General features: G+C 39.0%; 1 protein-coding gene across 1 annotated transcript in view; it reads left to right on the top strand.

The window, feature by feature from the left end:
• Positions 1 to 16,506, top strand: part of CDCA2 (cell division cycle associated 2) — a 191,233-nt gene that overhangs the window by 102,527 nt on the left and 72,200 nt on the right. Inside the window, exons 8-11 of the mRNA XM_053718112.1 lie at positions 1,487 to 1,532; positions 1,672 to 1,892; positions 9,653 to 9,725; positions 9,826 to 9,960. Coding sequence (XP_053574087.1) covers positions 1,487 to 1,532; positions 1,672 to 1,892; positions 9,653 to 9,725; positions 9,826 to 9,960 — 475 coding nt within the window. The remainder of the gene's footprint in view (positions 1 to 1,486; positions 1,533 to 1,671; positions 1,893 to 9,652; positions 9,726 to 9,825; positions 9,961 to 16,506) is intronic.

Below are 16,506 nucleotides of genomic sequence, written 5' to 3'. Positions count from 1 at the left end.
AGGTGACCTGATTTGCTCCCTCCCTTCATCCGTGTCCTAAAGCTTTGGTATTGGTTCCCACAAGTAAGGATGACGCCGTGGACCGGACACACCTATGTTGGAGAAAACAGAATTTATGTTTACCTGATAAATTTCTTTCTCCAACGGTGTGTCCGGTCCACGGCCCGCCCTGGTTTTTTTAATCAGGTCTGATATTTTATTTTCTTTAACTACAGTCACCACGGTACCATATGGTTTCTCCTATGCAAATATTCCTCCTTAACGTCGGTCGAATGACTGGGGTAGGCGGAGCCTAGGAGGGATCATGTGACCAGCTTTGCTGGGCTCTTTGCCATTTCCTGTTGGGGAAGAGAATATCCCACAAGTAAGGATGACGCCGTGGACCGGACACACCGTTGGAGAAAGAAATTTATCAGGTAAACATAAATTCTGTTTTCTTCTTTCTCTTGTTATCTTTATATGAAAAAGAAGGCATCTAAGCTTTTTTCTTGGTTCAGAACTCTGGACATCAGTTTTTGATTGGTGGATTAATTTATCCACCAATCAGCAAGGACAACCTAGGTTGTTCACCAAAAATAGGCCGGCATCTAAACTTACATTCTTGCATTTCAAATAAAGATACCAAGAGAATAAAGAACATTTGATAATAGGAGTAAATTAGAAAGTTGCTTAAAATGTCATGCTCTATCTGAATCACAAAAGAAAAAAATTGGGTACAGTGTCCCTTTAACAGCTTTGCTGGGGTGCTCTTTGCCTCCTGCTGGCCAGGAGTTAAATATCCCACTAGTAATTGGAATGAAGTTGTGAACTCTCCATGCCATAGGAATAAAATTGTGTTTTCTATTTGAATCATGAAATAACATTTTGGGGTTTTATGTCACTTTAGTAAGTGTATCCTATAGTTGCAACTTACTTGTAGTTAAAGTGAAGGTCAATTTCGATGACTTAGTGCCCGGTTTTTAATAATCCTATTAAAAACAAGGGCACTTAAATTCACCAAAATTGACATTTCACTCATTTTCTTCAAAAACGTACCTTTTAATCCTGACAGCCGCTGCAGCGCTTCCTCTGTCCATCACAAGCCCTCTTCGCGGGTCCAAAATGACGACATAGGATACGAAGCGAACAAAACAAATTACATTATAGAAATACAATGGAAAGTTGTTTAAAATACTTAAAATGATCCTTTAATAGTAGAGGGAACATCACTTCTTCAAAATGGGTACTCTTTGATATGGTCCATGTAAATCTATTTAAAATATATATTTTTTCCATTGAAAATCAATAAATAGACTTTTCTGGCCACAGTGTTTATAAATAAACTGAAACATGCCATATATAGGAAGGAAGTTCAGTTACCTCTGGGGAAAAAATCAGTGTGACAATAATTGTTATGATTAATAGGTCTTGTAAGATCATCTAATGTGGTTATTTTTTATGTAGCTCTTCAGCAAGTGTTAACTTATAAAATGTTTTATTTTAACAGGGATTTTCATTTTGTTCTTTCAAGGCAGAAGAGCCCTCAAGTTGTGGTAAGGAATCTCTAAGGTTAAGTTGTTTTATACCTCCAAAAAATGTCTCTTTCTGGATGTCTCTCTCTCTACCATATTTGTTTTTATGATAAACTTCAGGATTTTACTTTTCATTAGTTATATTACATTTTTACTGTAGGTAGTGGCACAAATGGGGCAAAAAAGAAGAGAGTCACATTTGGAAAAGAGTTAAGCCCAGAGGTTTTTGACAAAACACTGCCGCCAAACACCCCTCTTCAGCGAGGAGGAACGCCCTACAACTACCGAACATTAAACAGCTGCACACCAGTCACAGAGGCAGCCTGTACTAAAAGCCCTCTTGAGCCCCTTCCACAACCAAACTTTGACTACACTGAGGGGGTAAGTCTCAAACTCCTTGAATACTAATCTCAGTTCAAAAATTACTCCTGTTTTTAGTTTTTATGTATGTATATATACATTTTGTGTATATGTATGCACAATATATGACCAAACATGTGGACACCCTTACTAATTTAGTTCAGGTGTTTCAGCTAACGGATAATCCAGCACAAAGCCATGACATCTCCATAGTACAGTGGGTTGTACTGAAGAGTTCATTGACTTTAAACAAGACATTATCGTAGGATGCTGCCTTTGCCACAAGTCAGTTTGTGAAATTTCGGCCTTACTAGATCTGCCCTAGGCAACTGTAAGTGCTAATGTTACGAAGTGGAAGCACAATAACTGTATGTCGTGAGCTTTATGAAATAGGTTTCCATGACTGATCAACTGTACACAATTTTTACACAACATGTGCAATGCCAAGCATTGACTGTATTGGTGTAAAGGATGCCACCACTGGACTCTGGAGCAGTGGAAATTTGTTCTTTAGAGAGATGAATCACGCTTCACTATCTGGCAGTCTGATGGATTCTGGCAGATGCTAGGAGAACTCTGTGGAATGCATAGTGCCTACTGTCACGTTTTCTGGTGGAGGAGGGTTAATGGTGTTCGGCTGTTTTTCAAAGTTTGCGCTAGGCTCCTAGTTCCAATGAAGGATCATCTTAATGCTACATGATAGAAAGATATTTTAGACAATTGAGTGCTTTAAACTTTGTGGCAACAGTTTGGGGAAGCACAAAGTTTGTCAAGGTCCAGAAGACCTGACTTGACGGATTTGGTATTGAGTAACTCGAGTGGCCAGCACAGTCATTACTGCAACCCCACACCTTTTGAGATGAATTGGAACACAGGTTGCGAGTGGGAACTTGTTGACCTACAACAGTGCCCGATCTCACAAATGCTGACAGACAGATCTACTGCAAAAACTTGTGAAAAGACTTCCCTAAAGAGGTGCAGCAGTTCTAGATGCAAATGTGTGCAATTGTATCCATATTAATGACATTAATGAGATGTCCAACAAGATCATATAGGCGTGATGGTCAGGTATACACATAATTTTGGCCATATAGTGTTTGTGTGTGTATATATATATATGTGTGTGTGTGTGTATGTATATATATATATATATATATATATGTGTGTGTGTGTATGTATATATATATATATATATATATATATATATATATATATATATATATATATATATAGTGTGTATGTGTGTATATGTATGTGTATATATATATATATATATATATATATTGTGTGTGTGTATATATATATATATATATATATTTCTTTCATGTAATTAACAAGAGTCCATGAGCTAGTGACGTATGGGATATACATTCCTACCAGGAGGGGCAAAGTTTCCCAAACCTTAAAATGCCTATAAATACACCCCTCACCACACCCACAAATCAGTTTTACAAACTTTGCCTCCAAGGGAGGTGGTGAAGTAAGTTTGTGCTAGATTCTACGTTGATATGCGCTCCGCAGCAAGTTGGAGCCCGGTTTTCCTCTCAGCGTGCAGTGAATGTCAGAGGGATGTGAGGAGAGTATTGCCTATTGAATGCAGTGATCTCCTTCTACGGGGTCTATTTCATAAGGTTCTCTGTTATCGGTCGTAGAGATTCATCTCTTACCTCCCTTTTCAGATCGACGATATACTCTTATATTTACCATTTCCTCTACTGATTCTCGTTTCAGTACTGGTTTGGCTTTCTACAAACATGTAGATGAGTGTCCTGGGGTAAGTAAGTCTTATTTTCTGTGACACTCTAAGCTATGGTTGGGCACTTTATTTATAAAGTTCTAAATATATGTATTCAAACATTTATTTGCCTTGACTCAGAATGTTCAACTTTCCTTATTTCCAGACAGTCAGTTTCATATTTGGGATTATGCTTTAATTATCATATTTTTTTCTTACCTCAAAAATTTGACTTTTTCCCTGTGGGCTGTTAGGCTCGCGGGGGCTGAAAATGCTTCATTTTATTGCGTCATTTTTGGCGCGGACTTTTTTGGCGCAAAAATTCATTTCCGTTTCCGGCGTCATACGTGTCGCCGGAAGTTGCGTCATTTTTTGACGTTATTTTGCGCCAAAAATGTCGGCGTTCCGGATGTTGCGTCATTTTTGGCGCAAAAAGCATTTAGGCGCCAAATAATGTGGGCGTCTTTTTTGGCGCCAAAAAATATGGGCGTCGCTTTTGTCTCCACATTATTTCAGTCTCATTTTTCATTTGCTTCTGGTTGCTAGAAGCTTGATGTTTGGCATTTTTTTCCCATTCCTGAAACTGTCTTATAAGGAATTTGATCTATTTTGCTTTATATGTTGTTTTTTCTCTTACATATTGCAAGATGTCTCACGTTGCATCTGAGCCAGAAGATACTACAGGAAAACCTCTGCCTGCTGGATCTACCAAAGCTAAGTGTATCTGCTGTAAACTTTTGGTAGCTATTCCTCCAGCTGTTGTTTGTATTAAATGTCATGACAAACTTGTTAATGCAGATAATATTTCCTTTAGTGATGTACCATTGCCTGTTGCAGTTCCCTCAACATCTAAGGTGCAGAATGTTCCTGATAACATAAGAGATTTTGTTTCTGAATCCATAAAGAAGGCTTTGTCTGTTATTTCTCCTTCTAGTAAACGTAAAAAGTCTTTTAAATCTTCTCTTTCTACAGATGAATTTTTAAATGAACACCATCATTCTGATTCTTTGGACTCTTCTAGTTCAGAGGATTCTGTCTCAGAGATTGATGCTGATAAATCTTCATATTTATTTAAGATGGAATTTATTCGCTCTTTACTTAAAGAAGTACTAATTGCTTTAGAAATAGAGGATTCTAGTCCTCTTGATACTAATTCTATACGTTTAGATAAGGTTTTTAAAGCTCCTGCGGTTATTCCAGAAGTCTTTCCTGTTCCTAATGCTATTTCTGCAGTAATTGCTAAGGAATGGGATAGATTGGGTAATTCATTTACTCCTTCTAAACGTTTTAAGCAATTATATCCTGTTCCGCCTGACAGGTTAGAATTTTGGGACAAAATCCCTAAAGTTGATGGGGCTATTTCTACCCTTGCTAAACGTACTACCATTCCTACATCAGATGGTACCTCGTTTAAGGATCCTTTAGATAGAAAAATTGAATCTTTTCTAAGAAAAGCTTATCTATGTTCAGGTAATCTTCTTAGACCTGCTATATCATTGGCTGATGTTGCTGCAGCTTCAACTTTTTGGTTGGAAACTCTAGCGCAACAAGTAACAAATCGTGATTCTCATGATATTATTATTCTTCTCCAGCATGCTAATAATTTCTTCTGTGATGCCATTTTTGATATTATTAGAGTTGATGTTAGATTTATGTCTCTGGCTATCTTAGCCAGAAGAGCTTTATGGCTTAAGACTTGGAATGCTGATATGGCTTCTAAATCAACTCTACTTTCCATTTCTTTCCAGGGAAACAAATTATTTGGTTCTCAGTTGGATTCTATTATTTCAACTGTTACTGGTGGGAAAGGAACTTTTTTACCACAGGATAAAAAGTCTAAAGGTAAAAACAGGGCTAACAATCGTTTTCGATCCTTTCGTTTCAACAAAGAACAAAAGCCTGATCCTTCGTCCTCAGGAGCAGTTTCAGTTTGGAAACCATCTCCAGTCTGGAATAAATCCAAGCCTGCTAGAAAGGCAAAGCCTGCTTCTAAGTTCACATGAAGGTACGGCCCTCATTCCAGTTCCGCTGGTAGGGGGCAGGTTACGTTTTTTCAAAGAAATTTGGATCAATTCTGTTCACAATCTTTGGATTCAGAACATTGTTTCAGAAGGGTACAGAATTGGTTTCAAGATGAGACCTCCTGCAAAGAGATTTTTTCTTTCCCATGTCCCAGTAAATCCAGTGAAAGCTCAAGCATTTCTGAATTGTGTTTCAGATCTAGAGTTGGCTGGAGTAATTATGCCAGTTCCAGTTCCGGAACAGGGGATGGGGTTTTATTCAAATCTCTTCATTGTACCAAAGAAGGAGAATTCCTTCAGACCAGTTCTGGATCTAAAATTATTGAATCGCTATGTAAGGATACCAACGTTCAAGATGGTAACTGTAAGGACTATATTGCCTTTTGTTCAGCAAGGGAATTATATGTCCACAATAGATTTACAGGATGCATATCTGCATATTCCGATTCATCCAGATCATTATCAGTTCCTGAGATTCTCTTTTCTAGACAAGCATTACCAATTTGTGGCTCTACCGTTTGGCCTTGCTACAGCTCCAAGAATTTTCACAAAGATTCTCGGTGCCCTTCTGTCTGTAATCAGAGAACAGGGTATTGTGGTATTTCCTTATTTGGACGATATCTTGGTACTTGCTCCGTCTTTACATTTAGCAGAGTCTCATACGAATCGACTTGTGTTGTTTCTTTAAGATCATGGTTGGAGGATCAATTTACTAAAAAGTTCTTTGATTCCTCAAACAAGGGTAACCTTTCTGGGTTTCCAGATAGATTCAGTGTCCATGACTCTGTCTTTAACAGACAAGAGACGTCTAAAATTGATTACAGCTTGTCGAAACCTTCAGTCACAATCATTCCCTTCGGTAGCCTTATGCATGGAAATTCTAGGTCTTATGACTGCTGCATCGGACGCGATCCCCTTTGCTCGTTTTCACATGCGACCTCTTCAGCTCTGTATGCTGAACCAATGGTGCAGGGATTACACGAAGATATCTCAATTAATATCTTTAAAACCGATTGTTCGACACTCTCTAACGTGGTGGACAGATCACCATCGTTTAATTCAGGGGGCTTCTTTTGTTCTTCCGACCTGGACTGTAATTTCAACAGATGCAAGTCTCACAGGTTGGGGAGCTGTGTGGGGATCTCTGACGGCACAAGGAGTTTGGGAATCTCAGGAGGTGAGATTACCGATCAATATTTTGGAACTCCGTGCAATTTTCAGAGCTCTTCAGTTTTGGCCTCTTCTGAAGAGAGAATCGTTCATTTGTTTTCAGACAGACAATGTCACAACTGTGGCATACATCAATCATCAAGGAGGGACTCACAGTCCTCTGGCTATGAAAGAAGTATCTCGAATTTTAGTTTGGGCGGAATCCAGCTCCTGTCTAATCTCTGCGGTTCATATCCTAGGTGTAGACAATTGGGAAGCGGATTATCTCAGTCGCCAAACGTTGCATCCGGGCGAATGGTCTCTTCACCCAGAGGTATTTCTTCAGATTGTTCAATTGTGGGGGCTCCCAGAGATAGATCTGATGGCCTCTCATCTAAACAAGAAACTTCCCAGGTATCTGTCCAGATCCCGGGATCCTCAGGCGGAGGCAGTGGATGCATTATCACTTCCTTGGAAGTATCATCCTGCCTATATCTTTCCGCCTCTAGTTCTTCTTCCAAGAGTAATCTCCAAGATTCTGAGGGAATGCTCGTTTGTTCTGCTAATAGCTCCGGCATGGCCTCACAGGTTTTGGTATGCGGATCTTGTCCGGATGGCATCTTGCCAGCCATGGACTCTTCCGTTAAGACCAGACCTTCTGTCACAAGGTCCTTTTTTCCATCCGGATCTGAAATCCTTAAATTTAAAGGTATGGAGATTGAACGCTTGATTCTTGGTCATAGAGGTTTCTCTGACTCCGTGATTAATACTATGTTACAGGCTCGTAAATCTGTATCTCGAGAGATATATTATAGAGTCTGGAAGACTTATATTTCTTGGTGTCTTTCTCATCATTTTTCTTGGCATTCTTTTAGAATACCGAGAATTTTACAATTTCTTCAGGATGGTTTGGATAAGGGTTTGTCCGCAAGTTCTTTGAAAGGACTAATCTCTGCTCTTTCTGTTCTTTTTCACAGAAAGATTGCTATTCTTCCTGATATTCATTGTTTTGTACAAGCTTTGGTTCGTATAAAACCTGTCATTAAGTCAATTTCTCCTCCTTGGAGTTTGAATTTGGTTCTGGGAGCTCTTCAAGCTCCTCCGTTTGAACCTATGCATTCATTGGACATTAAATTACTTTCTTGGAAAGTTTTGTTCCTTTTGGCTATCTCTTCTGCTAGAAGAGTTTCTGAATTATCTGCTCTTTCATGTGAGTCTCCTTTTCTGATTTTTCATCAAGATAAGGCGGTGTTGCGAACTTCTTTTGAATTTTTACCTAAAGTTGTGAATTCCAACAACATTAGTAGAGAAATTGTGGTTCCTTCATTATGTCCTAATCCTAAGAATTCTAAGGAGAAATCATTGCATTCTTTGGATGTTGTTAGAGCTTTGAAATATTATGTTGAAGCTACGAAATCTTTCCGTAAGACTTCTAGTCTATTTGTTATCTTTTCCGGTTCTAGGAAAGGCCAGAAAGCTTCTGCCATTTCTTTGGCATCTTGGTTGAAATCTTTAATTCATCTTGCCTATGTTGAGTCGGGTAAAACTCCGCCTCAGAGAATTACAGCTCATTCTACTAGGTCAGTATCTACTTCCTGGGCGTTTAGGAATGAAGCTTCGGTTGACCAGATCTGCAAAGCAGCAACTTGGTCTTCTTTGCATACTTTTACCAAATTCTACCATTTTGATGTATTTTCTTCTTCTGAAGCAGTTTTTGGTAGAAAAGTTCTTCAGGCAGCGGTTTCAGTTTGAATCTTCTGCTTATGTTTTTTGTTAAACTTTATTTTGGGTGTGGATTATTTTCAGCAGGAATTGGCTGTCTTTATTTTATCCCTCCCTCTCTAGTGACTCTTGTGTGGAAAGATCCACATCTTGGGTAGTCATTATCCCATACGTCACTAGCTCATGGACTCTTGTTAATTACATGAAAGAAAACATAATTTATGTAAGAACTTACCTGATAAATTCATTTCTTTCATATTAACAAGAGTCCATGAGGCCCACCCTTTTTTGTGGTGGTTATGATTTTTTTGTATAAAGCACAATTATTCCAATTCCTTATTTTATATGCTTCGCACTTTTTCTTATCACCCCACTTCTTGGCTATTCGTTAAACTGATTTGTGGGTGTGGTGAGGGGTGTATTTATAGGCATTTTAAGGTTTGGGAAACTTTGCCCCTCCTGGTAGGAATGTATATCCCATACGTCACTAGCTCATGGACTCTTGTTAATATGAAAGAAATGAATTTATCAGGTAAGTTCTTACATAAATTATGTTATATATATATATATATATATATATATATATATATATATATATAATCTTTAAATATAGATATATCGAGAGAGCTAAATGAATGGAATGGATTGGATACAAATCCCATGTCACTGCAAAACTTAGCCCTAGGTACTCAACAGCACTCACTGGCAGCTACCCACATTTTAGTGACTCAGGCAGTTAAACCTCAAACAAGCCTGGAAGCAAAATCCATAGGCAAAATTACAAATCAAAAATATTAATACATAAAGTCTGGCACACAAGTGCAAGTACACAGCTAGGTTAAATGCCAATGGAAGAGTCTGTCTTACGAACTTTAATTGTGTGGGTGCTTGATATATATTTCTGTGCCCTCTTGTGAAAACTTAAAGTATATGCATGGTGATTACAAATATTACCTTTTATCAGGTGGCAGAGGTGGTGTGTGTATTTACATTTTTAAACACACCCCAATAAAATATATCTTGTAGTTAATGTGCTGTATACATAGATGATAGGCGTCCACCCATGTGTGCCAAACTGTTCATTGAAATGCTCATTTAAACTTCAAATATGGGAATTCTAATCTTTTTGTCTTTTGTTCACTTTTTCAATTCAGGAGTCCATTGAGCCGTTCTCTCTGTGCTTTGAAGCAGATAGCTGCAGCAGTGATTCTCCTTTCTCCCCACAGGGTAATTTCCGGCTTTTCTTAGGAACATAGAATTAAGACTGCAATAGCAACCTGCTCTTCTACTTAGAAAAATGCATAACTCACATCTGCTCTGTTTTCAGACTACAGTGATGTGACAAAACCAATTGAAAATTCAGACGATGTGAACGCAAGGGCTAAGCTGACATACTCACCCTTACTAACTGTCGTTTCTGATGACAGCTTTTCTACACACTCAGAAGGAGCGGATATGAATGGTAAGTAACATGGCTGCACGGTATTTTTGAGATATATAGGCCTCCATGCACTAAACTGGGTGCGATACTTTAAGTCCGCTGCTCTATGTAACATTACACACTCAAGTGATTGTGTAATGCCATCTCTATCTCTTGCGCAAAAAAAGGGCCTGTCAATCACCCTGAGATAGTGTGTTTGGGGCGATTTCTCTCTGTCACCTCAGAGGTGGTGAAAAGGTTAAGACGTGTCGGTCTGATGACTGCTGCTACTTATACCTTACAGGACATGGCTGCAATCATGAATAATACCCTGTCAGAGGTATTATCTAGATTGCCTGAATTAAGAGGCAAGCGCGATAGCTCTGGCGTTAGGAGAGATACAGAGCACGCAAATGCTGTTAGAGCCATGTCTGATACTGCGTCACAGTATGCAGAACATGAGGACGGAGAGCTTCAGTCTGTGGGTGACATCTCTGACTCGGGGAAACCTGATTCCGAGATTTCTAATTTTAAATTTAAGCTTGAGAACCTCCGTGTATTGCTTGGGGAGGTATTAGCTGCTCTGAATGACTGTAACACAGTTGCAATTCCAGAGAAATTGTTTAGGCTGGATAGATACTATGCGGTGCCGGTGTGTACTGACGTTTTTCCTATACCTAAAAGGCTTACAGAAATTATTAGCAAGGAGTGGGATAGACCCGGTGTGCCCTTTTCCCCACCTCCTATATTTAGAAAAATGTTTCCAATAGACTCCACTACACGGGACTTATGGCAGACGGTCTCTAAGGTGGAGGGAGCAGTTTCTACTTTAGCAAAGCGTACCACTATCCCGGTTGAGGACAGTTGTGCTTTTTCAGATCCAATGGATAAAAAAATTGGAGGGTTACCTTAAGAAAATGTTTATTCAACAAGGTTTATTTTACAGCCCCTTGCATGCATTGCGCCTGTCACTGCTGCGGCGGCATTCTGGTTTGAGGCCCTGGAAGAGGCCATCCAGACAGCTCCATTGAATGAATTATTGACAAGCTTAGAACGCTTAAGCTAGCTAACTCATTTGTTTCTGATGCCATTGTTCATTTGACTAAACTAACGGCTAAGAATTCAGGATTCGCCATCCAGGCGCTATGGCTTAAATCCTGGTCAGCTGACGTGACTTCGAAGTCTAAATTACTCAACATTCCTTTCAAGGGGCAGACCTTATTCGGGCCTGGCTTGAAGGAAATTATTGCTGACATTACTGGAGGCAAGGGTCATACCCTTCCTCAGGACAGGGCCAAATCAAAGGCCAAACAGTCTAATTTTCGTGCCTTTCGAAATTTCAAGGCAGGAGCAGCATCAACTTCCTCCGTTTCAAAACAAGAGGGAACTGTTGCTCATTCCAGACAGGCCTGGAAACCTAACCAGTCCTGGAACAAGGGCAAGCAGGCCAGGAAGCCTTCTGCCCCCAAGACAGCATGAAGGAACGGCCCCCTATCCGGAAACGGATCTAGTGGGGGGCATACTTTCTCTCTTCGCCCAGGCGTGGGCAAGAGATGTACAGGATCCCTGGGCGTTGGAGATCATATCTCAGGGATATCTTCTGGACTTCAAAGCTTCTCCTCCACAAGGGAGATTTCATCTTTCAAGGTTATCAGCAAACCAGATAATGAAAGAGGCATTCCTAAGCTGTGTGCAAGACCTCCTAGTAATGGGAGTGATCCATCCAGTTCCGCGGACGGAACAAGGACAGGGATTTTATTCAAATCTGTTTGTGGTTCCCAAGAAAGAGGGAACCTTCAGACCAATCTTGGATCTAAAGATCTTAAACAAATTCCTCAGAGTTCCATCATTCAAAATGGAAACTATTCGGACCATCCTACCCATGATCCAAGAGGGTCAGTACATGACCACAGTGGACTTAAAGGATGCCTACCTTCACATACCGATTCACAAAGATCATCATCGGTTCCTAAGGTTTGCCTTTCTAGACAGGCATTACCAATTTGTAGCTCTTCCCTTCGTGTTGGCCACTGCCCCGAGAATTTTTACAAAGGTTCTGGGCTCACTTCTGGCGGTTCTAAGACCGCGAGGCATAGCGGTGGCTCCGTATCTAGACGACATCCTGATACAGCTTGCAGAACAATTGGGATAGAATCCCTGGAAAGAAATGCTATGTAGCACTCTCTGCCCAGACTGGGGTAGAGCCACTGATACAATTTAAAATTTAACTTTTGTTTACCTTAAAAAGAATGGGTAGACATGAACACTTAAAATCACTCTATCTCAAATTGCCACTGGCAACTCTCTCTGGTTGCTATTTAGTAGTTTGTGAGACCGGTTAGTTCTTATATTAATCTTGGTTGTGTAATTGAATTAATCGGTACTCACGTATTTTTGTAAAGTAGGGGTAATAAGAGCCCTGTAATAGGTATCTGTTGGTGCGTTAGTTTCTCATATATTTGTTGAGGCTTTTATTAGTGTGAAATTTGTTCAATTTTAAGCTAGGTTGGCAGAAGGGATTTTCAGGCTTTATTCACATGTACACACAGACCCTTATTATAAGGTTCTTGGTATTTTGAAATTAACTTCACTTTATTGGATTAGTGTACAATTAACCTTGTTTATATATAAATTTATTCAGAGGATATCTATTATACCTTCCACTTATATTCTTTGTGATCATACGGTTGTCATCTCACTAATTTATTATTGTATTCCCCTTATGGGATTAATCATATAATGAGTTTGAACAACCGTTTTTAGGTTACTGTCAAGTCCGGTGACTATACGATTTTGGGTCTGTTTTTCCTCTAACCGCTTAAAAATAAAGCGATTTTATGTATATTACATTGTACTGTTGTCTAGAATGACACTCATGTGATTCAGAATGACAATCTTATAGTTGGATTATGATTGACTCCAGGATCACTAGCTAGTGCAGTGTAGCCATGCTGTCTTATATTATTTATGACCCCACTTATTGTAATGGGTTTTGCTTGGCATGCAGTTTATTGGGTTTAATGATACCTTATATTTAATTTGGTTGTATCAGTGATGTTATTGCGGGTGTCGTCATTCACACTAATAACTCAATTGTTATCCATTCATACACTGTTTAGTGATTCAATAGATAATAGTGCCTGTGTGCGCGAGTGTCATTATGCTAATAATGTTTTTACAAGTTCCACCATTTACAATGGTGTCTTTATTGTTACAATTCTTTCTATTGGTGGCTGGTTACTTTGTGTTACATGTATCTCGCAACACGCATTGTGTAATTATAAGTAGATACTGTCAATACACAATCTTACAACACCCACAATCTGACTCTGCTTCTAAAGACCTTGAGGCTAGTTATAAATAAATATATTTACAGCATCCGCATTAGAATTCAAACTGCACTCGATAATACTTGTGTATTACCTTTGTTTCATTATTGCCAAGATGGCTCCACGTTTATGCGTTGTTTTATATATTAGATATATTTTGTAATGTATGTTCCGGATCACTTAACAATACAGTACTATGCACTTGTGGATTGCGGCAATTATGCTAGCATTCATTCCCTAACTGCCAATTTGAGCTATTCTCACTACAATTGAGCTTTTGGTAATCTTGTCACTGATGTGGGGTATTGTTCGGCTGCAACTGTATTAGCGACCGATATTACTATGTGACTATACCCCCCTTACACTCGTTAGAATGCACTGTTTGTTGTTATTCGGATAATGTTAACTAATAGTTTCACTTAGATTATTTTCACAATCATACGTTTTAACCGATAACATGCACTCACACACTTGTGTCATATATGATTAGCACCAACAACCCTTAACTATTAGATTTAGCAATTGAGATAGATTAAATTAAAAAACATAAAACTTTCTAGTGGGACCCCATCGTCCCACGCAACCCCCCTGACGCGTTTCGCCAGTTACGGCTTTATCAAAGGTGGCGGGCCGCCAATTTTCAAAGTATTTATTTATTTTTGTTTGCGGAGGTTCCGCCTCTATCGTGATTTCATTCATTGATGTCGGCTGTCAATCATGTGTGTACAGCCTATTGGGATCAATGTGTACGATGCTATGCTGTGTTTTAAGGTCGACTACTGATTTCAGGTATTAAGGTGGACATGTTTTTCAGTACAAATCCTTCCTTCATCTCTTCCTATATCAGTATTTACCGTTTCATCATATTAATTTTTGTAGATCATGGACAGAAAGTTTGTTGTAATGTTTTATTGTTGACCCATTTCATGATGTATTTTAAGATTGATTACTTATTTAGATGTTACGGTGAACATCTTTTTCTTTTCAATGCCGATCCTTCATTTGTGTCTTCTAATGTGGGAATTCACTGTTTCGTCATATTGATTTCTACAGGTCATGGACAGAAAGTTAGTTTTAATTCTTTGTTAATGACCTTTCATTATTTCTTATTATCATTATTGATATGGTAGTGTAATTCTCCACTATAGAAAGTAATTTAATTGTTTATTAAGCAAAGTTTTTAAGTGAAATTTGATTTATTATCCTAATCCTGCATTCTTCTCTTTTAATAACCCTATTATCTGAATAAACCACATGGTTACCTAAGAGTGACAGGGAGAGAACAGCCATTTCCATTGGATGTATTGTTAATATTTTTTCACTCACGTGAAAATTTGTTTCATGGTTTTCCTTGCGTTTGCGCTAGTTATAATACTAGCTTATATTTGTGTTTGAAAATTAATACTTTTAATATATGTTCTGCTAGATTATTAGATGGTTGAATACAGTGGCATATAAATGTGTCTTATTTCTATGTGGTAAATGGTTGCCCATCCATCACATGGAATTGTCGTGATGTGATTGCTTTTATTATTTATTATTTCTGTGTGGTAAATAGTGGCTCATAATTATCTTTTCTCCAACATAGGTGTGTCCGGTCCACGGCGTCATCCTTACTTGTGGGATATTCTCTTCCCCAACAGGAAATGGCAAAGAGCCCAGCAAAGCTGGTCACATGATCCCTCCTAGGCTCCGCCTACCCCAGTCATTCTCTTTGCCGTTGTACAGGCAACATCTCCACGGAGATGGCTTAGAGTTTTTTAGTGTTTAACTGTAGTTTTTATTATTCAATCAAGAGTTTGTTATTTTAAAATAGTGCTGGTATGTACTATTTACTCAGAAACAGAAAAGAGATGAAGATTTCTGTTTGTATGAGGAAAATGATTTTAGCACCGTAACTAAAATCCATGGCTGTTCCACACAGGACTGTTGAGAGCAATTAACTTCAGTTGGGGGAACAGTGTGCAGTCTCTTGCTGCTTGAGGTATGACACATTCTAACAAGACGATGTAATGCTGGAAGCTGTCATTTTTCCCTATGGGATCCGGTAAGCCATGTTTATTACGATGGTAAATAAGGGCTTCACAAGGGCTTATTAAGATTGTAGACTTTTCTGGGCTAAATCGATTCAGTTTTAAAACATATTTAGCTTTGAGGAATCATTTTATCTGGGTTTTATTGATATTATAATATCGGCAGGCACTGTATTAGACACCTTATTTCTCTGGGGCTTTCCCAAAGCATAAGCAGAGCCTCATTTTCGCGCCGGTGTGGCGCACTTGTTTTTGAGAGGCATGGCATGCAGTCGCATGTGAGAGGAGCTCTGATACTTAGAAAAGACTTTCTGAAGGCGTCATTTGGTATCGTATTCCCCTTTGGGCTTGGTTGGGTCTCAGCAAAGCAGATACCAGGGACTGTAAAGGGGTTAAAGTGTTAAAACGGCTCCGGTTCCGTTATTTTAAGGGTTAAAGCTTCCAAATTTGGGGTGCAATCCTTTTAAGGCTTTAAGACACTGTGGTGAAAATTTGGTGAATTTTGTACAATTCCTTCATGTTTTTTCGCAATTGCAGTAATAAAGTGTGTTCAGTTTAAAATTTAAAGTGACAGTAACGGTTTTATTTTAAAACGTTTTTTGTACTTTATTATCAAGTTTATGCCTGTTTAACATGTCTGAACTACCAGATAGACTGTGTTCTGAATGTGGGGAAGCCAGAATTCCTGTTCATTTAAATAAATGTGATTTATGTGATAATGACAATGATGCCCAAGATGATTCCTCAAGTGAGGGGAGTAAGCATGGTACTGCATCATTCCCTCCTTCGTCTACACGAGTCTTGCCCACTCAGGAGGCCCCTAGTACATCTAGCGCGCCAATACTGCTTACTATGCAACAATTAACGGCTGTAATGGATAATTCTGTCAAAAACATTTTAGCCAAAATGAACCCTTGTCAGCGTAAGCGTGGCTGCTCTGTTTTAGTTACTGAAGAGCATGACGACGCTGATATTAATATCTCTGAAGGGCCCCTAACCCAATCTGAGGGGGCCAGGGAGGTTTTGTCTGAGGGAGAAATTACTGATTCAGGGAACATTTCTCAACAGGCTGAACCTGATGTAATTGCATTTAAATTTAAGTTGGAACATCTCCGCATTCTGCTTAAGGAGGTATTATCCACTCTGGATGATTGTGAAAAGTTGGTCATCCCAGAGAAACTATGTAAAATGGACAAGTTCCTAGAGGTGCCGGAGCTCCCAGAAGC

Source organism: Bombina bombina, chromosome 6, assembly GCF_027579735.1.
Source record: "Bombina bombina isolate aBomBom1 chromosome 6, aBomBom1.pri, whole genome shotgun sequence".
NCBI lineage: Eukaryota > Metazoa > Chordata > Amphibia > Anura > Bombinatoridae > Bombina > Bombina bombina.
The sequence above is the reverse complement of the archived record's forward strand: the minus strand, read 5'-3'. Positions and strand labels throughout refer to the sequence as shown.